The sequence below is a fragment of the Acomys minous genome, assembly GCF_964271855.1.
Source record: "Acomys minous genome assembly, chromosome: 13".
NCBI lineage: Eukaryota > Metazoa > Chordata > Mammalia > Rodentia > Muridae > Acomys > Acomys minous.
Genome location: NC_140495.1, coordinates 90,989,083 through 91,012,677, shown reverse-complemented (window position 1 = coordinate 91,012,677; position 23,595 = coordinate 90,989,083). Strand labels below are relative to the sequence as shown.

The window sequence follows — 23,595 nt, the reverse complement described above, 5'->3', positions numbered from 1 at the left end:
AAAAAAGTATAATTAAATAGCCAGTATTTTCAGCTCTTAAATAGAAACAAAAAGGCTTTAGAGATTTCTATGAAAAAAAAAATTACTGAGTGCCTACTATACATGCAAAATCCTTATTAAGTACTATGGGAGACATAAAATATTTATTGGATGTGATATCTATCTGTATTCAGTGCCCCAAAGTCTAGAAATAAATACCGTCATAACCATAACATACTATAAAATGTATAAGCCAGAAATTGCATGGACTTCAAGTTGGCAAACAGAACCTAAACAGTAATAGCTAATGCTTGATAAAACTACCATATTTTCCAGTACATAAGACGACCCTCGACTTTAACTTTTCCAGTTAAAATACAGAGTTTGCAGCCTGAGTTTGCTGCACAGGGTGTGTGCTGGAAGAGGGGTAGTCTTATACGCAGAGTATATTCCAACCTATATTTTAACTGGAAAAGTTAAAGTTGGGGGTTGTCTAATACACTGGAAAATAAGGAACTTAAAATGTGGATAAACAAACCTTTCAATTATTCTTTGACTTCCAGTTTGTCTGCGTGTGTCTGTGTGAATGTATGCCACACATGTAGAGTGCCTCTGAAGGCCAGAGGACGGTGTCAGATCCCCTGCAGCTGAATGAGAGCAAGCTGACATGGGTGCTGGGAATTGAACTCAGGTCCTTTAACAGAGCCATAACAGTTCTTAACCACTGAGCAATCTCTCCCCAGTTATGTAAGGTGGTGTCTGAATAGGGTGTAAGAACAAACAAAACAAGGCTGCACACTATCTGGAGAGACAACCAAGCACAGAGAAAGCCAGTCCCTAGTGAAGAGTACCACTGCAACCAAATGACCTGGCCTCCTCACCAGTACTGGACAGTGAGACATCTTCTGTCCAGAAAACAAGCACCAAGTACTCACATTTTTATCAAACAAACTAACCCAAATTAATAAACTCTTATAATCTAAATTCTAGTTTGTAGAAAATAGAAATAGATTAGCATCATATCAAGGACAAAAACCACAGAAGTATTCACTGTAGAACTTTCACAACACTCAAATTCTTCAAAAGGACAAGGGGGTAAGAGAGGGTCGAGGTTCTAAACGGAAGGGGAAAAGAAGGGCTAGGGCCTGTAAGATAGTTGAAGGGAAGGCCAAGGGCCTGCTGCCATGCCAGACAATCTGATTTGGATTTCTGACCCCATGTGGTGGAAGCAGCAAACCAAGACTTCTCAAGTTGTCTTCAGACCATTCCATGGTGCCTCCCCGACACAAAATAAATTAAAAAGAATTTTAAGAGACCAGAGAAATTTTAGTGGTAAGTATAGAAGAAACTCACAAGTCATCTTCCCGACTGTAATAATGACAAATTCTCTATCATAGATAGTAAAATAGCTACTTAAAAAACATTATAGATTACCAAGCAATGGTGCCCAAGACTTTAATCCCTGCCACTTGGGCGGCAGAGGCAGGCGATCTCTCTGAGTTCAAGGCCAGCCTGGCCTACAGAGGGAGACAGAGGACAGCTAGCACTATAGAATGAAACCCTGTCTTGAAAAGCAAAAACAAAAATGTGAATTATCAGAACTAATAATGTATCAAAGTCATGGAGTAAGAGTTCAATACTTCAATTTAACTCAATTCTCTAGTAAGAAAGCATCAAAAACAAAACATTCAAACTATATGTAATTAAAGAATGAAACATCAAATATTTAAATTTTTTATTTTATTACTTTATATGTGTGAGTATTTTGCCTACATGTATGTCTGGACCATGTGCACGTCTGGTGCCCATGGAAGGCCAAAAGAGGGTGCTGGATCCCCTGAAACTGGAGTTACAAATGACTGTGAAATATTATGTGGATGCTGAAAACTGAACCTCGATTTCTTCAAGAGCAACAAGTGCTTTTAACCACTAAGCCACCTCTTTAGTGGCCTAAGGATACTTTTCAAAAGATGTGTAAGACCTATGAAAACTATAAAATATCAGAAAGAACCTAAAGAGATCAAGATTTTTTTTTAAAGGGAGGGGGAAGGGGGCTAGAGAGATGGCTCAGAAGTTAAGAGCACTGCCTACTCTTCCAAAGGTACTGAGTTGAATTCCCAGCAACCACATGGTGGCTTCCAACCATCTATAATGAGATCTGGTGCCCTCTTCTGGCATGTAGGAGAACGTGCAGGTAAAACACTATAAATCTTAAAAAAACAAAAAAACAAAAAACTAGGATCATAAACTGTAAAAGAAAATAACAAGACTTGAAAAACAAAGTAAACAACAAATTTTAATTGGACTGGTTTTTTTGTTTTGTTTTGTTTTTTGTTTTTCAAGACAGGGTTTCTCTGTGTAGCCCTGGCCTCACATTTTAGAGTAGGCTGGCCATGAACTTACAAAGATCCACCTGCCTCTACCTCCCAAGTGCTGGGATTAAAGGATTGCACCAACACGCTTGGAGTATGTTTTAAAGAAACAGTGATAGGGGCTGGAGAGATGGCTCAGCGGTTAAGAGCACTGACTGCTCTTCCAGAGGTCCTGAGTTCAATTCCCGCCAACCACATGGTGGCTCACAACCATCTATAATGTGATCTGATGCCCTCTTCTGGCCTGTAAATGTACATGCAGGCAGCACTGTATACATAATAATAAATAAACCTTTAACATCCTGCTATAATATAACTGAGCCAACCTAAATATGCCTGGACACTACAGGACTGTATAGAATTATAATTAATTCCCTTAAGAACAATGATATTTAAAAAAGAATGATATTATTTTTCTGTAGAAAAATGCATGTTTTCTCAAGAGAACTGAAATATTATACAGAGTGACGTATGCATGGAAGCACAGAGATGGTTCAGCAGTTAAGAGCATTTGCTGCTCCTGTAGAGGGCCTGAGTTCTGATCCTAGCACCCACATGAAGTCTAACACCACCTGTAACTCCAGTTCCAGGAGATATATGTCTATGCACATAGTACATAGATGTACATGCAGGGAACATACCTGTATACATATGTAGCATAGTTTTTAATTGTTTCACAGAAATGTACACATACTAAGAACAAACAGAACAGGTGAACAACTGATAAATCTAGGTATTCATTGTATTTGTCTCACAATGTTTCAGTATTTATAAAAATAGTAAAATAAAACCTGAAAAAGGGAGGGGCCAGACATATAGCACAGAGTTAAGAGGCATGCTTAGCATGCAGGAAAGTCTGGGTCCTGTAACATACCTATTATATCACAGACACACATAAGCATACAAAAGGAAAACAAAATAGATGAGTGTAAAGATAAAAAACAAACAATAAAAAAAGGACACGTGACAGTGGCACACATAGTTAACCCCAGCACTTAGGAGGCAGAGGCAGGCAGATCACCAAGAGTTTGAGAGCAGCTTGGTCTACAGAATGAGTTTCAGGACAGCCAAGGGCTGCACAACTCTACACTTGTAGGCAAAGAGAACAGCATGAGTTAAAGGAAACACAATCCACATACATACCCTAGCTCTCATCAACTGATTCATCAAGAATGAAAGACATAAACGAAAATCAGATAGATGAAAGATACAGCTCAGAGAAAGCTGGGCTAAACTGCCAAGGTGAGCTCACCTCAGTGTTACATGTTCGCTCTAAGGTTAGAATAAATGCTCACGACTGTGTGAGAAGGGTTTGGAGTGTTTTGTTACAGAATGTCCTATGACAAGAACTATTGAGAAAATAATGTTTTGGAGCCAAGCTTATAAAATCAGTGACATTTTGAGAATTATTCTGTTGGCTCAGTAAGATAAATCAGATAAAGAGGTTAATGCTAGGAATATGAAGTAGAGCACCACTAAGATTCAAAGTTTCCCAATAATAAGGCATGCAGAGGCTATGACAGCTAAAGAGATAGGTTTTTTTTTTCCTTCTTCACTACTTCAAAGCTGGGTGACAAGAAAATGCCAGTAGTAAATAACTAGGAGAAGACATTCTTGGTAAGGCAGGAAATGGGAGTTGGAGAGGGTGAGAAGTCTAGAGAAGCGCTAGATATAACGGGTTACCATGTGGTCACAGCAGTCAGAAATGAGGCAAGAAGACTACATGTTGAAAGCCATCCTAATGCCCCCCATCCTAATGTCTTAAACACCTACTGAGTAGAGGCCAATATGGGCTACATGCAAAAAAATTTTTTTCGACAAAAACTTAAAGCAATGGAAAGACTGTGACATGATTAAGACTTGTTTTCTTTACAGATACTAAAGCAGCGGCAATAAATTTAATTCAACATTAACTATTAAACAAAACTAACTTCTCATAAGGGAAACAACAAAAGTAACTTTTCTAAAATGGCTTCCCCCTTTCAAGATAGTGAGTAAATAAATCTACATTAAAACCTTTTTTGGGGGGCTGGAGAGATGGCTCAGCAGTTAAGAGCACTGGCTGCTCTTCTAGAAGACTGGAGTTCAATTCCCAGCACCGACATGGCAGCTCACAACTGTCTGTGATTCCAAGATCTGGAACACTCACAGAGACATACATGCAGGCAAAACACCAGTACATATAAAATAAAACTAAATAAATAGTTTAAAAAACACAAAAACAAAAGGCCTTTTCTTGAGCTGGGCATGATGGTACCTTTAACCCTAACTTTCAGAAGACAGAAACAGGCAGATGTCTAAGAGTTCCAGATCAACCAGGGCTATCTAGTGAAACTGAAGATCAAACACCCCACAGATATCCCTTCCCTCAGGAAGACAAGATGGCTCAGCTGGTGAGCCTTCAAGGCTGCCTGGTCTCAGGAGTTTGATCCTTAGGATCCACAGAGTGAGAGGAGAGAACCGACTCTTACAAGTTGTCCTCTCACCGTCACATGTGCACTGCGGTTCGTGTATGCGGAATAAATAGGAAAGGAATTATCTAAATAGCAGACCATGGTGGCCTGCGCCTGGAAACCCAACAAGAATGTCGGTGAGTTCAAGGTAAGCCTGATCTAAATAAGTTCTAGGCTAGCCAGGGCTACAGAGTGAGACTGTGTCGCAAAACAAAACAAAAACCAATCTATTAATAAATAACTTTTATTGGAATCATCTCCATCTGTTGTACCTTTAGAGGGATACACTGCAATAAACAGCTATTGTTAGTTTTTAGAGTTTGAAATCAATGAAAATATAAACTCTTAGAATTATAAGAGTGTGTGAGAACAACAAATACTCCTAACTACTTTAAAGTAAAATTAAAATAAACACTACATACTTCTTCCCCAAAGAACAAGATCAGTAGCAGGGTGATCCAAATGGTAAGCTGACATTTTAACTTAATTTGTAGACTTTTCCCTTAAAAGCAGCTCAAACTGTATGTTCCAATAACGGCTATCATTGAACCTCATACTACTTGTGCACACTATTACATCTTAGTATTCTCACAGAAACAGCACTGCTCTTATTCTCAAAGTTATATTTTTAATCCCCTTTATTTTACTAACTAGAAACACTTGAGCTGTTGCCTGGTTTTATAGGGTAGGTGTGGGGAAGGGAAAAAATGCCTTGGGTGCCTTAAAACTAGCTATGCAGACCAGGCTGGCTTCAAACTCACAGACCTGCGTGTGCCTGCTTCTGGAGGGCTGGGATTTAGGTTGTGTGCCACCATGTCATGGCATTTTTTCAAATGTTCTTGTTCTGAATAAACCAGAGGGAAGCTGTTAAAGAACCAAGACCTACTTAATAAATGGAGATATAACATGTGAAATACTACCTAGCCCTTTGTTTAAAAAAATGTGTCCTTGTGCCCTGCAGTCTTTAATACTAATACCATTAGCTTCACTCTTTACTAAAAAAGACAAGACATACAGTATCACACACGCACACACACAAACCCACAAGGCCTATACTCAGCTGTGAGTATAAATAAATACTTGTATTTATAAGTGTAAATACAAACTCAAAAAAAAGTAGCATCTTGGTGTAACCCAGGATGGCCTTCAACTCAGTTTTCTTGTTTTAGCTACCCAAGTAGCTGTGGCGAGGCCAGGCTCACATGAGGTTGTCGTCCTTTCCTTTCTCTCTCTGCCCTGCTCCCTTCTCTCCCTCTCCCTCTCCATGACAGGGTATCTAGCTATATAGACCAGGCTGGCCTTGAATCGACAGAGATCCACCTGCCTCTGCCTCCAACTGCTGGGATTAAAAGGCCTGTGCTACCAACACCTAGTTCAAAATATATTCATTATTTGTACATATATAATCTCTCTAGATTATCAGCTCAAGATAGGTAGAAATCACAATTTTCACTAAAAATGTTAAAAATAAAATGTATAAATTCTGATCATAGTGCTTTTATTTCACATTATACTTTAGTATTTTGGTTAAGGAGTGACTGTGGTGAATAAATATATGTTCTATTCATTTGGCTTGAAAGGTCCTTGCTTTGGCCCCAAATGTTTGATAGCCAATACAATACACAGCAACTAAGCTAGACATACCAAGTAAGCCCTTTCTTTTGGCGCACTACTACTGCTACAATGTACTGCCTAAAAACTCAAAAATAACCCAACTACTACCCAGTAAACTTATTTATCTTATTATAGATCCATTCCTGACAATAGATACCAAAGGTATTTTCCTCATGATGCCATTTAGAGCATTGGAAATATTTTCAATTTAGAAAGCTTTCTGAAGGACATGACATATGGGAGGAACAAGCATATCCTGAAATGAACAGTGAATACAAAACAGTTTTCTTGTTCCTAATCCTGCTCCTAGATTAGGTCAAGGAGCAAACTGAGGAAACTTCTAATTCTTAATCATTGAGAAGAGAGAAGGAATAAATACATAGCTGTCAGACACAGTGTCTTTAAATTTTTTAAAAATTAATTTATGTATGTATGTATGCACACACATAACACACACACACACACACACACACACACACACACACACACACACACACTCTGAATGCACATACTCAAGCATTTGGTGCACATGTCTGTCACAGCACAGGACAACCTGGAGGAATTGGTTCTCTTCTTACACTGTGTTAGTCCCAGGATTGAACTCAAGTCATCAGGCTTAGTGGCAGGTTATTCAGTGAGGGATCTCACCCTCAGACATAAAGTTTCTTTGAAAAACAACTTCTGATAAATAATGGGTTTGTTGAAAGATGAAAAACAAACAAACAAAAACCATTCCTGATAGCTAATATCCACATGTACTACTGACAGTAGAGTAGAATGAAGCAAAGCTTTCTTCACAGTAGAAGCACAGGAAAGGTGACTGCTGCAAGCACATCTAGGAGCAGCCTAACAAAGTCATTCCAAGGCTGGGAACGCAACTCAGTGGTAGAGCACTTGCCCATCATGAGAAAGGCCTTGGATTAATCCCCTGCATAGCAAATAAGAAAGAGATAGAAGAAATCCACTCCACTATCATTCTGCTTTCAAATACATAACAAGGGGCTGGAAAAATGAATCAGAGGTTAAGAGCACTGACTGCTCTTCCAAAGGTCCTGAGTTCAATTCAATTAATATGGTTGTTAATAACCATCTATAATGTGATCGGATGCCGGTGTACATGCAGGCAGAACACAGTATACAAAATAAATAAATCTTTTAAAACTCTGTTTTAAAAAAATCAAATACACAACAACTTCAAATGAGAACCTTGTGTCTGTCTATCCCAATAAATGAAAGTAGTGTTTGTTCCCTATCCAAATAGTGTGATAATGAAATCTCTCCTTCAAGATGCTTAACAACTTAAAAATTACATAACTTAGGACCAGCAAGACAGCTTACTAGGTAGAGGCACTTGCCACCATGCCTGACAACCAGTGTTCAATATGTGGCACCCACATGGTTGAGAGAACTGACTCCTACAAGTTATGCTCTGATTTCTTCATATGTGCCATGGTACATGCTCGATGGCACACATTCAGTATGCACATACAAAAACAGTACTTAAAAGTTATATAATTTGGGGCTGGAGATGGCTCAGAGGTCAAGAGCACTGGCTATTCTTCCAAAGGTCCAAAGTTCAATTCTCAGCAAACCACATGGTGGCTCACAATCATCTATAATGAGCTCTGGTTCTCTCTTTTGACCTGCTGTCACACATGCAGGTAAAACACTGTATTTTTTTTTTTAAAGTTATATAATTTAGTCAGGCAGTAGTCCATGCTTTTAATCCCAGCACTCTGGAGGCAGAGGCAGGTAGATACATGTGAGTTGGAGGCCAGCCTTGTCTACAAACTGAGTCTAGGATAGCCAAGGCTACACAGAGAAACCCTGTCTTGAAAAACAAAAAGAAAAAGAAAGGAAGAAACAAAAAGAAAAGAAAAGAAAAATCAAAATATATTTAAATAATATATCAATCTTGAGAAACTATCAAGGTAATATTTTACTGCTAACTGTTCACTTGCATATAGTAAATACAGAGACCTTTGTTCAAAATCACACTGATAAGAAACAGCACAAAAGAGATTTTTGTTTTTATTTTCTAATCCAAGAATAATATTGACATGGACTAGAGACAGAGTTCAGTGCTGAGAGAACCCGTTTAGCTTGAGTAAAGAAGCCCTGAACTCCGACCCTTAGTGCTGTACACACACACAAATAATATACAAAACAGCCAAAACCCAAGACAGTATCCACAATGCACTCTATAGTCTAAATCTCCAGATCTAAAGACGTAACAAAAGCAAAGCCCACTCTAAGCGTGTGTGTGTGTGTGTGTGTGTGTGTGTGTGTGTGCGCGCGCGCGCGCGTGCGCTCGCAGTACAAGGCACTCACAGAAGCTTGGGGTAGTCTAATCTCTTAGATCTGGAGTTGTTGGAGGTTGTGAGCCACCTCTCTGAAGAGCAATAGTATGTTCTTTACCACTAAGCCATCTCTTGAGCCCCCAAAATACATGTTACCATACTTACTAATGTGAAAGAAAATGAGCAGGGACTTGGGAAGTAGATCTGAACTCACTAACCATTAATAATGAGCTGTTTTTGTCTTTTTCTATTGTGTTTTGTTTTTCAAGACAGGGTGTCTCTGTGTGGCCCTGACTGTCCTGGAACTTGATCTGTAGATCAGTCTGGCCTCAAAATCTCGGAGATTCACCTGTCTTGCCTCCCTGGTGCTAGGATTAAAGGCGTGCTCCACTACTGTCTGGCAAACTTAAGCTGTTTTGTTTTGTTTTGTTTGGGGGGGCAGTCATTTACTTAATTTATATATAAAAAAAAAAAGGACAAAATACCAACTATACAAGTAAATTTTATGAAAAATCTACAGTGTTAACATGTATTCTACACAGAAGCTTCTAATGCTAAATAGTGTTGTCATACACGTTAAGACTCCACCCCTCCCAACCTTGAACTAATGAGAAGGTAGATCCTAACACAGCTTCATCAACCCCAGTATCCAGGAGACCAAAGCAGGAGGATCCTGAATTTAAGGCCTGCTAGGGCTATATACCACAAAATCCTATCCAAAAACCCAAGGGTTAGACTAATTATAAAACTTTAATCTTTAAAAAAGTGAAGATGGCCAGGTGTGGTGGCACACACCTTTAATCCCAGCACTTGAGAGGCAGAGGCATGTGGATCTCTGTGAGTTCGAGGCCAGCCTGGTCTACAAAGCAAGTCCAGGACAGCCAAGGATACACAGAGAAACTCTGTCTGGGAGGAAGAAGAAAAAAAGAAGGAGGAGGAGAAATCTTAATAGGGCTCTTGGTAGAGACTGAGAATTCTGAGCTGGCAAGCCAGTTAGTTCCTCGAGTCCTTGCTGTGACTATAAAGGCCCTCTTCCCAGCCCTTTCTCTGAGACAGGTTTCTCTGTAGTTCACAATGGCCTGGCATTTTGGTGATCCTCCTGCTTTGGCTTCCAGATTGCTGGAATGATAGGCAGGGCTAAGGAAAACCAGTATGCTTTAAGACGAATGAAGATAAGCAGACAAGGAGTCAGAAAGTGTAATTATGTAGAAATAAGGTCCAGCTGAAGAAGGATGGTTCATAAAAGAGTAGAGTTCATCCGAGAAAAGAAAAACAGTATCAATTAATCACTTGAATCCTAGGCAAGGCCTATGGAAAGGCAGAGACCCAAGCTATGACGTTAGATCTTCACAACTGCAGAACGCTGCACGCCCAGGCCCTGATATGCTGCAAGAAAATCTTGTTCTGGGGAATGACCTGTTTTCTTGGAAAGAAACTGCTATTATCTCTTTAATTATAACAATGAGAACAGAGATTAACTGCCTATGAATCTTGGACATACTAAATACAAAAGGAAAAAGAATTCAGGAAGTTAAGTAGTGGAGAAAAACACCCAGGAGCCTTAAAAAAAACAAAAAGAGATCCATAGGGATTCTTTGACACAGAGAAGATCTATCTCCTTTGTTCCCCTTACTGTTTACTTTAGAACTGAGCAAGAAGAGGCTGAAAGTATAAAGAAGTTGTTATGGAAAAGGTACTACTGCATTCACATGGAGTCTTCACCTGTCATCGACTATGAACACATGCTTCTCCCTTAGGTCATGTCTCATCTAAGGAGCAGCTCAAGGATACCAAATGGCATAACAGAGAGATACCTACCAACTGTCAGGGGTGACTCAAATCCATCTTTAATGAGACAGCTGAGACTCTATTTCTTCATGTAACTTTGCACTTCTACAGTGTAAAGTGTACTATTTCTTACACTGGGAAAAAGGGCAGGAAAGAACAATAGGCAAATTAATGAATTATATATGGTTTCATTTTCAAATTAGTCACTTGTTTCAAATGAAACATTCTACTTTGATTGAGGCCATTAGTACCTGATATGAAAAGAGTAAGTTTTAATGTTCACTATTACAAGGGCCCGGTCATTTTTATATAATAACCACTTATAATTAAAAATAATGTATCATTAAATTAACATAGTTGGTTCTTTACAAGAAAACAGAAGAATTCTAATTCATTAATATGCTATTGTTCTGCCCAACTGTAGGCTATAAATGCCTAACAAAGTCAAGTAAATCCAAAGCTATGAAGTATAGATATATTCCTTCTTGTAAAGGAGATTATGAGAAACTATTAAGTTCCAAATTTATTTAATATGTATCTTTTATGTCATTCTAATATTAATGTTAAAATGAACATTATCAATTTGTTAGTAGGAATGGGGAAAGAGAAAAACAAAGGACTAATGGACATACCCTATGTAATATTTCTAAAACCTTTAATGCGGTATGAAGAAAACTGTTGAAAATTCTTCTTTCAGAAGGGGGAATGCCGATCTTGTAGAGTTTCAAAAGATGTACCACAACTTCCTTAAAAAGTTCTACTATCTTGAGGAATAGTGGAGGTTCAAGTATTGACCACCAGTTTTCTGTTATTAAAGGGTGAACATGCAAATAAAATGAATAAAAAAAAATCAGAATTAAAAAAACCATACTAACTTTTCTTCTAGAGCAGTGGTTCTTAACCCTTTGAACATTTCAAGAAGATGATTATAGCAATAATTTATACAATATTTTTAGGGCTTATAAATAACTTTCCTCACTACCAAGATAAAAGATACTGTTCTTAAAATCTCTCCAAAGTAAAAATAAAGTATGAAAGGCCTACTGAATTCACATTCTTGGTATCCTAAATTATATTTAAATTCATAAATTATAGTTAAAACTCATCACTACACCTACTATAAAAATTAGTTAAGATATTTTAGCAATCAGAATTAATTTTCAACAAAATATACCTTAAAAATTATATTGCTTAATTATTTAAAAGTCCAGGTTTTATTATTTGACTTAATATATATATATATATATATATAAAAAACTGAAATATTGTGAAGTAACATCTTTACAAATCCAAGGAACTGAGAAATCAAAAGCAGAACTTCATGTAAAGTTATATGCCCTGTATTGCCTTATTCAGTTATTATTTATAGTTTCTAACTAAAAACACCACAATCATATGAAATGAAGCAAGAAGACTGTGAAACATTCTAGAACAGGAAGGCAGCACTTGGCTTTACTCTTCTACACTGGCTTGCCCCTTCAGATCCCAGCACTCTATCCCTTACTTACTGCTTTTTCCACTTGCCCTCAGCCTTAAAAGTTTTTGGAGTGATTTTATTACTTCAATATATTTCAGTTCCACATACCTAGGAAACACTCCTAGAAATCAAAACACTGGATTAACTGTAGCAAGCCAAATATAAAGGCCAGGAGTTAGAGATGGATCCATACCATTAGAAGGATTAAGGTGAGCAAAGTTAGACCAAAACTCAGAACAAAACAGAGACCCAACTGTGAACTCAGCAATCATGTACATAAACAGAGATACAAAATTAAGTGAAAGGAAATTAGCAAGGAAAGGAACTAAGAGGAGAAGGGCTGATGTTGGGGCTCAAGGGTGATTAAAACCAGTACTGCTCAGTTTCAAAGGTTCTTCATAGGTCTTTAACAGCAAAATCTCTCAAGGCAATGAGGGAGAAAATATGGGAGAGTTTTAAATTTTTTTTGATACTACCTCTCTGTTGTATTGAATCAAAATTCTATATTTAACATAATTTTCCTTCAGCAACTCCAACAATTAGAATCAGATGTGGAGGGGGGAGCCAATCAAAGAACAATATCAAATATGCAAGGCAGCAAATTTCCAAACAGCAAACAGAAGAACTCGTTAGCACTTTCACTTAAAGAGCAAACACTAAATTCTTACCGAGTACTTTCAGCGGTGCCTTTTCTAGGTTCACAAGAGCTGTGCCAAAGGGAATCGCTATTGTTGTGAAATTGTTGCAGTCACTCATCAGGGGACATTCTGGTAGAGTAAGATAAAACCTCAAAGCTTCAACATCAGGTAAGGAGCTAGTCAGTTTAGGGATAAGATTCTTTTCCAAACTAGCTGCCACCTATATTTGACAAAAAGCAAAACCTACTTCATTTTAAATGAATGCACTTCACACAGATGCATACACACACACACACACACACACACACACACACACACACACACGTATGCACACATAACAAGGAAAAAAGAAATCAAGTGCTTCAAAACAGATGATGAATATAACGAAAAAGAAGACATCTTTCAGTGACGTATGTTTGAGCATAAGGAAAACTACTGTCTAAGCATTGCTAAGAAACTCCAAAAAACCTTATTGAGCAGTATCAACTTAAAACTTTCCACCACAGTGGCTAATATAGCCACTAACGGACTTGACCAATATAATGATATTAAGTCTTTAGAGTCTGCTACAAACATCTGGAAAGATATATGTATCTTTAACATCGAAATTGTAAATGCTTCAAAATAAAAATATAATTTTCTTATCATACAGTATAACATAAGTTTATGAAACTCAAGGTTAATTAGGTGGCAAACAAAATAACACATAAAAACCTAGCAGCTAAATAGTAAATATACAATCACGTAAAACAAACCTGCTGAGATATCTGAGGATGATCCGGCTGTATAAGTTTATGGAATAAGAGTCTAGCAGCATTCATATCAACCCCTGAAAATTTGGTACCTGTTCTATAGTGATCATCATTGCTAAAAAAGAAAAAAAGAGAAAGGGAAAGTCATTTTCTTCAGTGATGCGGGCACTCAGCATTTGCCCAGGCTCCAGTAAATAAACCCCACCTGTGCTCATACAAGTAACTCTTAATAAAACACAACGGCCATCACAGAAACACAGAGGAGGACATGAAAGCAGGTAGGGACTTGTTGGGATGGAGGAGGTTCAAAGTAAGTGGGAAGGACAACAAGGGGTTATATCATCAAAACACACGCGCGTGGCGGGGCAGGGGGGAGTTACTGAAGAATTAAATTTTAAAAATTGAAAATATTAGTATTTTTGTTTCTTTAATATATAGATTTTTACAAGTATAGTATAGAGTCACTCAATTCAATACATTTGAAAGATTCAATCAAGGAATTGCCACTTACCTAACAGCTAAAAAACTTCCATTTAGGCAACCAGATGAAGAAAATGTTCCATCTATCTCACTAAAAATAAAATAAATGAGATACATAACTATTTGTCGTTTGTTTTTAATAAAAACTTAAATGATGATATAGACCTAGGTATGGTGGCACATGAATAGAACCTTATCATTTGGGAAGCTGAGGCAGGAGAATCTACAGCTTGAGGCCAGCCTCGGCTATATGGGTAAGACTGTCCTGTTTTTTAAAAAGATGGGGCCAGAGGTGACTTAGTAACTGCTTGCTATGCAGGCAGGAGGACTCAAGTTTGTTCCCCAGGACTGATGTGTGGTATTGAGTGCTTATAATACTACAGCTGAGGAGGCAAAGACAAGAAGATTACCAAGGTCCACCAGCCACCTAGTCTAGCCTAATCACAGCAATCTCTAGGTTCGGTAAAGGGCTTGGTCTCACAAAACAAAACAAAAAAAGGTGAAGAACCGAGGAAGACTTTCAGTGTTAACCTATGGCCATCATACATACTCCCAAACATGCATCTGCACACATACATAGAACATGTATGTATGTTCATACACATGCACGAGCTACAAAGTGGTTCTCAGCTAACATAATCAGAATTATGTACGTTACTGAAGACTACTTACACAATACTAGATATAAAGGTATTAACTATTTGACTTAAGCTTAAATGCATTCATCTTCAGCAGCACCAAGTCAGCTCAGTTGGTAGTGTCTGCCACACAAGCACAAAGAAGTGACTTTGGATTCCCCAGTACCTACCTGAAAAGGCTAGGGTGGTATGTGCCTGTAACTAACTTCAGTGGTGGAAGGGGGTCCCAGCACTATGAGACCAAGATCCCGTCTCAAAAAATAAAGTGGGGAAGCCGGGCGTGGTGGCGCACGCCTTTAATCCCAGTACTCGGGAGGCAGAGGCAGGCGGATCACTGTGAGTTCGAGGCCAGCCTGGTCTACAAAGCGAGTCCAGGACAGCCAAGGCGACTCAGAGAGACCCTGTCTCAAAAAACCAAAAAAAAAAAAAAAATAAAATAAAATAAATAAAGTGGGGAGAACATTCAACATAGGCCCATCGCTTCCACGTGTACATGAACAAGTGCATACACATTTGCTTACACCTGTGCACATACCCACAAAAATACATTCACAACTCCCTCCACCACAAAAGGAAAATTCAAGGAAATTAAACCTTCTGTCTCTGATCGATCTATCTATCTATCTATCTATCTATCTATCTATCTATCTATCTATCTATCTATCTATCTATAACAAGGTCTCACTATGTAGCCTTGACTGGCCTGGAATTTGCTATGCAGACCAAGATGGCCATGAATTCAAAGAACTATCTGGCTCCAGCTACTAAGTAGTGGAATTAAAGGAATGAACCACCAAACCAGGCATTATATTCAAATAATCTTTATACAAGTGAAAGAAAACTGACTTTTCCAAGTTGTCCTCTGACTACCACATGTGTACAGCAGTGTGTATGCACCTACATAATATATGCAAAATAAATAATTTTTTTAAAGGAGCACAGTGCAAGCAGAACCTGTATCATCAACCAGTTTTACATGTATGAAAGAACTGGAACTTTTAAATAAGATCTTTAAAATACCCACTATGGAAATTCTAAGTACTTAATTTTTCACACACAAACCATGAAGAGAATGACAGTCAATAAAATATTGAAGTGAAAATTCTCCACAAAGGTTGCTCTACCACATATGTTTGAGGCTGTGTATGTGAGAGTAGACTGTTTCCGTACTTGGCTATCTCCACAGGAAACCTTCCAGAGGGGTAGCTGAGCCACTTCTGAATCAGAGTTTCATTCACTGTCCAGATCTGCTTTGAAGGGTCAGGGCATCTAAAGTCATCTGGTGGTCCACAGCTCTAAGTGAAAAATTAAAGAGATCAGTCAGAGGAAGAGATGGCACCTACAACAAAAAAATTATAAACCAGTATTATTTATTATTTGTTTGTTTTGTTAAAGATAGAAGTCAACTTCTCCTAAAGACCAGAAACAAAACCTTAGCTGATTAACATTGGGAGAAAAACTATTTTGTAGATTTGAGGAGGAAAACAATGAAAACAATTAACCTGTGACACACAGAAGAAGAAGGCAAGTTTCTAAAATCACTCCACCTTATTTGAGCTATTTATATATGATTATATCAGTACCTGAGGACTAGAGTAATGTGAAAAGCTTTGATCTCCACCTGAGAAAATTCTTTTGACACAGAAATAGTCTTCAGAACCTACAATAAAAACAAAATGAAAATCATTAGATTCCAAGGTTTGTATTACATTTTTCAGAACATCCAATTTGCCATAGGATTTGTCTTGATCTAATTAGGCTTCCCTCCTATTCATTCTAGGAGCTCCATAACAAGAAATGGCTTGGAATGAATAATCTGATTCCTCAGGATGAGAATGACCAAATGATGAACACGAAATGATTCCACAAGCCTAGGCACCACCTGGCAAAGTTGGTAGACTTTACTACAGAGGCTTGAGGCTGGGGTCTCTAATTTTTCACTTAGAGCTGTGGACCATCAGATGACTTTAGATGCCCTGACCCTTCAAAGCAGATCTGGACAGTGAATGAAACTCTGATTCAGAAGTGGCTCAGCTACCCCTCTGGAAGGTTTCTTGTGGAGATAGCCAAGTATGGAAACAGTATATACCCCACACAAAACTGTTTTCTAGTCTGGATCTCAGATTTTGGTTTAAACATAATACTGTAATTATTATTATAAAAAATAGAAGCAAAAAATTAAAGTGAGTACACCAGAAATCCCAGCATTTGGTAGGCAAAAAGTCTGTTACACATCAAAACAAACAGCAAGCAAGCAAACAAAAATTCATATTTTTAAAAGAACATGGAAAAATTTTAAATTATTCTGCAAGGGTTGCATTCTGAAGTATCACACACTAAAAAAACAAAAAGGTATCCTAAGCTGGTGATGGTGGTCCACCTTTAGTCCCAGCATTTGGGAGGCAGAGGCAGGTGGATCTCTGAGTTTGATGCCAGTGTATTCTACAAAGTGAGGCCAGGACACCTAGGGCTACATGAAGAAACGCTGTCTCGAAAAATAAAAAAATAAAATAAGAGCTTCCTACTTCAATTAAAGTCTAGTATTCCAAATCTGAGACATTTGTTTTATTTTTACTATTTCCTGAGTCTCATGTAGGACAGGCCCAGCCTCAAACTTGTAATGTTGCCAAGAAAGAATTTCTATTGTCCTGCTTCCTGTAGTTACTGACGTGTGTAAGCATGCTTTGCTTGACTGTTTGCTTTTTGAACCCACGACTGCTACAGAACTACAAACTTTTTTCAAAGAAAGAAAAATTATCTCAGTTTCCTTGATAACTTCCTTACATTACTTTTTTAAAATCCTAAATAAATATTTGAATATGTAATAGTAAAATACTATTTTAAAAACATAGTTTTGCTGTTGTTTTGTTTTTCTCAGTGCTGAGATTAAAGGCATACACCACCACCGCTAGCTTAAATATTTATAATTTTAATTTTCATGTGCATCTGTGTGTATACTGTGTGTGTGTGTGTGTGTGTGTGTGTGTAGTGCCTGTAAAGACCAGAAAGCCATCAGGCTTCCTGAAGCTGGAGCTGTGTGGTGCCACCACAAATGGGTGTTGAACTGAACTTGGTCCTCTCTAAGAACATCAAGTGTTCTTAACAGCTGAGCCATCTCTAACCACAGTTAAATAAGTTTCATCTGGCTTAGACCGCGATGATTTCAAGACGCCAAAAGTCACAAGCTATAACTCAATATAACTTTTTTACCTTGCTCGGCCTGCTTTCTTATGGAACTCAGGATCACTAGCCCAGGGATGATGGTACCACCCACAATGGGCTGGGCCCTCCCCCACTGATCACTAAAAAACGCCATATAGGCTTGCTGACAGCTGCATCTCATGGAGGCATTTCCTCAACTGAGGATCCTTCCTCTCTGAGGACTCTAGATTGTGCCAAGTTGACACAAAACACTTGTTTAAATGGCTATACAGTTTTAGTTTTACAAAATGAAAAGTGGTCTGGAGAGCAGCTACAAAACAGTGTGATTACACAACTGCTTGATTTTGAAATAAATCGATTAACAAATTTTGTATTATGCACATAATATATTTTCTGGCATGTAAGACGACCCTCCAACTTTAACTTTTCTGGTTAAAATAGAGTTTAAAGCCCGGGTCTGCTGCAGAGGGTATGTGTTGGAAGAGGAGGAAGTCTTTTGTTGTTGTTTTTGTTTTGTATTTCCAGAGAAGGTTCTCTCTGTAGTTTTGGCTGTCCTAGTCTCACTTTGTAGACCAGGCTGGCCTCAAACTCATAGCGATTTGCCTGCCTCTGCCTCTTGAGTACTGGAATTAAAGACATGCACCACCATGCCTGGCTTGGAAGAAGGGTAATCTTATACATATATTCCAAACTATATTTTAACTGGAAAAGTTAAAATTAAAATGGGGGGGGGGGGTCATTTTATACGTCAGGAAAAAAAACTCAATTCAAACCACCCTTTTCACCGGTATCCTAGTTTCCCCATGACTCTCCCCACAAAAACATTTTCACTATTTTATCCAGAATTTGTAGATATGTATAACACAAAACACATGGGTCTTGCCATGAGCCCAGGCAGGATAAACTTAATGTTCCCCCTGCTACCACCATTCCTGTAATTCGATATTTTACCTTAACAATGCATCTTAGAGTTCCTGTAATCACAGATGTCTTCATCACAGAGACCAACAATTTATTAAGAGCTTTAATATATGCAGCACATGGTAAGCACACTAGCACTTACCAATATTTTGTGGACACTGCCCATTATAAGAATACCAATTTCCTTTTACAGTGAAAGGGCTTTTTCTGTTGCTTGTTGAACCAGTTCCCAACTGCCCGTTACCACCAAGACCAAAGGAATAAATTCGTCCTGAAGAAGGAACAAATGCAGAGGTGTGCTGCCTAGAATGAAATGACAGAAAACCTCTGACTTAAGGTTAAATTCCAAAGAACATACTTAGAAAACTAAAAATTAACCAACATAATCATCTTAAAAACTAAACTGGGGCCAGATGCAGTGGCACACACCTTTAATCCCCAGCACTCAGGGAGGTAGAGGCAGGCGGATCTCTGTAAATTCAAGGTCAGCCTTATCTACAAAGCAAGCTCCAGGGACAACCAGGACTGTTACACAGAGAAACCCAAAAGAAACCAAAAAGGAAAATTAAAAAAGAATAAAATATGGGCTAGATTGACTGACAAAGATAATTCAAACTACTAAAACCAGAAATGAAAGTGGAAGGCTAGGCATGGTGGGACCGCACTTAGGAGGCAGAGGAAACAGGATTTTAGATTTTAGGTCAGTCAGAACTACATAGTAAGACCTTATTAAAACAAAATACCAAGTAAACTGAATTCCACATCATACTAAATGGATATGTATTAAGATCAAGTATGATTTTTTTTTCCTATAATGTAAGGGTGACCCAGAATACAGAAACTGATCACTGCACATACCTAATTAATAAAATGAAAGAAAAAACAAATGATAAACAAAATCCTATAAATACATGATGCAGAAAAAAATGATCTACTGAATTTAAGTAATACTTTACAACCTGAAAAGACAAAATAGCATAAGGAAACCATAAAGGAAAAACCAACATTAAACAACATATTCAATGGTAAAAAGATTTTCTTCTAAGGTCACAAGCAAAAGCAAAATGTACTCTTTCTACCACTTTTATTCAACACAGTCCTACACATCCTAGCTATTCCAATTTGACACAAATTTAAAAAAAAATGCATCCATATTGAAAATGGAGACAGTCGCCAGGTGGTGGTGGTACACTCCTTTAATCCCAGCACTCCAGATGCAGAAGTAGGCGGATCACTAAGTTTGAGTCCACCCTGGTCTACAGAGTGAGTCCTGGATAGCCAAGGCTACACAGGGAAACGCTTGTCTCAGAAAAAAATTAAAAATAAAGTTAAAAAAAAAAAAAGACCAGCACTACTAAGTAGTGGTGAAATACAAACCCAAATAACACCTCTTGGGATGGCTATCTGATAAGGAGAAAACAGTATTCAAATGTTTAAAATTAAACACTTGTGTTGAAGTATGTTTGTAGAAATATAAGATGTCACTGGAAAAGGATGGTGTTTCTAAGAAACTGAAGCAGAATCCCTGTAAGACAGCTCTGTTACTACAACTCCTCAGTAGCTAATCAGACATTCAGAAGAGATATTTTACCTCAGACTGTTAGACAATTTATTACACAATCCTTTAAAAAACATGAAATTTTCCTGACTGAGGAGTGGGTGGTTTGTAGCCTCCCAAGTGCTAGACTCACAGATGTGTGCCATCATGTTTACCAGCTCAATACACAGTCGGAGACTAAAACCCTCTTCCTTACCATAGCTTACCTTCCACAAGCAACCTGAGTAACAATGCTTCCCATAAGTTCAAAAACTTTCCTGGGGTTTATTTCATGACTGGTAGAATTATGACCCAACTGGCCATACCCTCCAGCTCCAAAGGTGAACACACCACCTTCCTGGAAAACAACAACCAACAAAACAACTAACTCATGAGAAGCTTAACAAAAAAATAAACTAATGTTCAAAATATGAGCTAACCTTTAATACAGACTCAATGTTTTCTTTCCTGTCTTTGAAATTAGATAAGGGCTGACTAAGGTAAAAATGTCTTAAAACTAAGACAATTTAGTGTGTGATAGTAGGGAATAAAACTACACCACATCACTACTCGTGCTATATCCTCATACCTTCTTTTACTTAAAACTTTTGTTTTGTTTTTGATTTTCAAGACAGGGTTTCTTTGTGTAGCCCTGGCTGTCCTGGCACCCAGAGATCTGCCAACCTCTGCCTCCCTAGTGCTGGGAACATAGGTGTGTACCACAACCTACTGGCAAAGCATTTTTAAAATGTATTATTTGTGTGGGTGTGCATGTTGCACACGTGTGAACACAGGTACTATTAAGCCAACCAACTAAAGAGCCAAGAAATAACTGCATTGCTTGAGAATATTATTATGTTTCCTCTCACCCTCCTCTCTCATTCAAAGGACACATTTCTAATATTTCACACAGATACACACACACACAAAAAAAATTGTTTTAATGCTATCCTTAGGTAGGCAACTAGTTATGTCGTGAAGATAAATAAATGCGCTGCTTGAATTGAGTGTCGTGTCTTCCCAGTAAAGAGCTGGAGCAAAAAGATAATGAGTTCAAGGCCAGCCCAAGCTACATGGGGAGATCATGTCAAAAAATAAGAACAGATAAAAAGTTCTACATAAAGAGTATATACATAAGCAGAGTGCAAGATATGAGTGTAAGCATACATAGTTGACATAATAGATAATCTTTAGGGGCTAGAGAGATATTTCAGTGGTTAGCTGCTCTTCCAAAGGACCCAGGTTCAATCTCCAGAACCCACATGGCATATCTCAATTGTCTGTAACTCCAGTTCCAGGGGATCCAACACTTTCACACAGACACCATGTACATAATACTTTAAAAATCATTAAAATATAATCTTTAAACTTTTATTATTAAAACTTATGAGTCAATTAGAGGCTATTTTGTTATTATTGTTGTTGTTTTGTTCCTTTTCTCTCTCTCTCTCTTTTTTTTTTTTTTAGATGGGCTTTCCTGTGTAGCCTTCACCTGCCTCTGACTCCCAAGTGCTGGGATTAAAGACATGAGCCACTGCCCGTCTGAGGCCATTTTAAAAATAGAGGTATGACACATGACAACCTAACATAACCATAACATTCTTCAATTTAGCTCTCAACTTTTAGTTATATGTGTACAATTTTACATCCTGCTTTCAACATCTAACAGTATAATTCTTTAATATATTATAGTACAAGGACACACTTTTTAAAACTTTCCATATCAAATACAGGGAACTGGGGGTACAGCCTCGTCGGAAGAGTGTTTGCCTAACATGCACAGAGCTTTGGCCTCAATCACTAACGCTGTATGGCGTGGGTGTGATGGTGCACACCTGTGATTCTAGCACTCAGAAGGTGCAAGTAGGGGGATCGTAAGTTCAAGGTCATCTTCAACTACATTTGGAATACAAAGGGAACCTGTAACTCCAGTTCTAGGGAAGCTGGGACTGGTTAAAAATTTGAGGCCAATCTCAGTTCTATTAAGATTTTGTCTAAAAAAAAAAAAAAGAAAAAAAAAAGAACTAAAAAAATAATTTTGAGTGAAGAAAGAAACTGCAGAATTTTTTCCTTTTCCTCCTGTTGTGGTCTTGTACAACTTGTACATACTCCTCCCCTGAGCTCTATTTTCCAACCCAAAACAATTTTAATTTTTATCTGTCTGAGTATTTTGCCTGCATGTATGTGAGTTCACCATGTGAATGCAATGCCCAACAGAGGCCAGAAGGGGTCATCTGATCCTCTGAAACTGAAATTATGCACTGTGCTGTCATGTGGGTGCCAGGAACCAAATCTTGGTCCTCTGGAAAGTGCTGTGATAAACCATCTCTTCAGCCCCCAAGTAATTTATTTTACCAATTATATAAGACAAAATGATAACAATAATACTGGGATGGGGTAAACTATGCATCCAAAGAGAATGGAGCCCAGGAGCTCCTGTATGTCAGGCAAGCACTCTACCAACTACTACATCCCTACCCTTTCTGAAACATCAATCTCTAATTTGGCCAAAGAACAACTTCCCAGATCTTTATGTTAGTATGAACAACTGCAGTATTTTGCAGTAAAGATTAGCTGTATCAAATTTAGGTCGCCACTTAACTTCTTATTGAGCTACGGAACATGTTCATTTTCAGTTGGCATCAAGTCACCACAGAAGTGCCCCCAGAAAATGAAAGATAAATGTTAAAGCAACTGACTAGACTATATTGAAAATACACTATAATTCAGCCTATAGATAACAGAAATTCAGCTGCTTCATAACTTGTTATAAAGTATTTGTAAACAAAATGGAACCAAAATTAAGTAAAAATATTTATAATCTCAGCTACTCAGGAGACTAGCAGGATTAAAAATCCAAGATCAGGCCAAGCAATTCAGCAAGCTGCTAGCTCAACTTAAAAAGGGGCTAGGGGTGTGGCTCAGGGATAGAGATGTACCCTAGAATACACAAGGTCCTGGGTTTCAGTTTCTATTATCAAGACCACAGACAAAAAAAGTGCTGGGCATGGTACTGAATGGCTGCAACTCCAGCCACTCTCGAAGCTCAGAAAGGGGAATGTCCACAGTATAGGGTGAGTCTGGACTGCATAATCAGGTAAACACTGCTGCAATTAAATGTGACAGTGTAATAAGGTACACAGGTTATAACCCTAAGCAAATCAGCATTAAGGCAAGTTGTTTTCAAGAATAATTTAGGTCTTCTTAAAGATAAACTATTTCTGAAACAAACATTGTTCAAGTTTAATGGAAGATCACAAAAGCATTTATTAATTCTAAGAAAATTACTGTGAGTAATAAAAGTTTTATAAATACAATACCTTGGTTAATGCAGCAGTATGATCTTCTCCGCAACAAATATAAACTATTTTCTGAGATCTTAGTGACTTTAGTAAATTAGGAACATACCTATCTGAAAATTCCAATAAAAGACGTTAATGATATTTTTAAATTAAAATTCCTCTATAATGTGCTTCCTTTATAG

The 23,595-nt window shown here is 37.9% G+C and overlaps 1 protein-coding gene and 1 long non-coding RNA gene across 4 annotated transcripts in view; both read right to left on the bottom strand.

Annotated features, from left to right (window-relative positions):
- The window catches only part of HERC4 (HECT and RLD domain containing E3 ubiquitin protein ligase 4), a 74,401-nt gene that overhangs the window by 21,749 nt on the left and 29,057 nt on the right, over positions 1–23,595 (bottom strand). For all 3 annotated transcript variants that reach the window (XM_084751929.1, XM_084751930.1, XM_084751931.1), the window contains 9 exons: positions 23,432–23,523; positions 20,339–20,469; positions 18,717–18,877; positions 16,075–16,151; positions 15,662–15,786; positions 13,885–13,944; positions 13,377–13,488; positions 12,652–12,841; positions 11,139–11,311 (listed from right to left, as the gene is read on the bottom strand). In XM_084751929.1, coding sequence (XP_084608055.1) covers positions 11,139–11,311; positions 12,652–12,841; positions 13,377–13,488; positions 13,885–13,944; positions 15,662–15,786; positions 16,075–16,151; positions 18,717–18,877; positions 20,339–20,469; positions 23,432–23,523 — 1,121 coding nt within the window. The remainder of the gene's footprint in view (positions 1–11,138; positions 11,312–12,651; positions 12,842–13,376; positions 13,489–13,884; positions 13,945–15,661; positions 15,787–16,074; positions 16,152–18,716; positions 18,878–20,338; positions 20,470–23,431; positions 23,524–23,595) is intronic.
- Positions 738–5,874, bottom strand: LOC311580416. Its single transcript, XR_014773459.1, has 2 exons — positions 5,185–5,874; positions 738–4,958 (listed from the first exon to the last, which is right to left on the bottom strand). It is a non-coding gene; the product is annotated as an uncharacterized lncRNA (long non-coding RNA).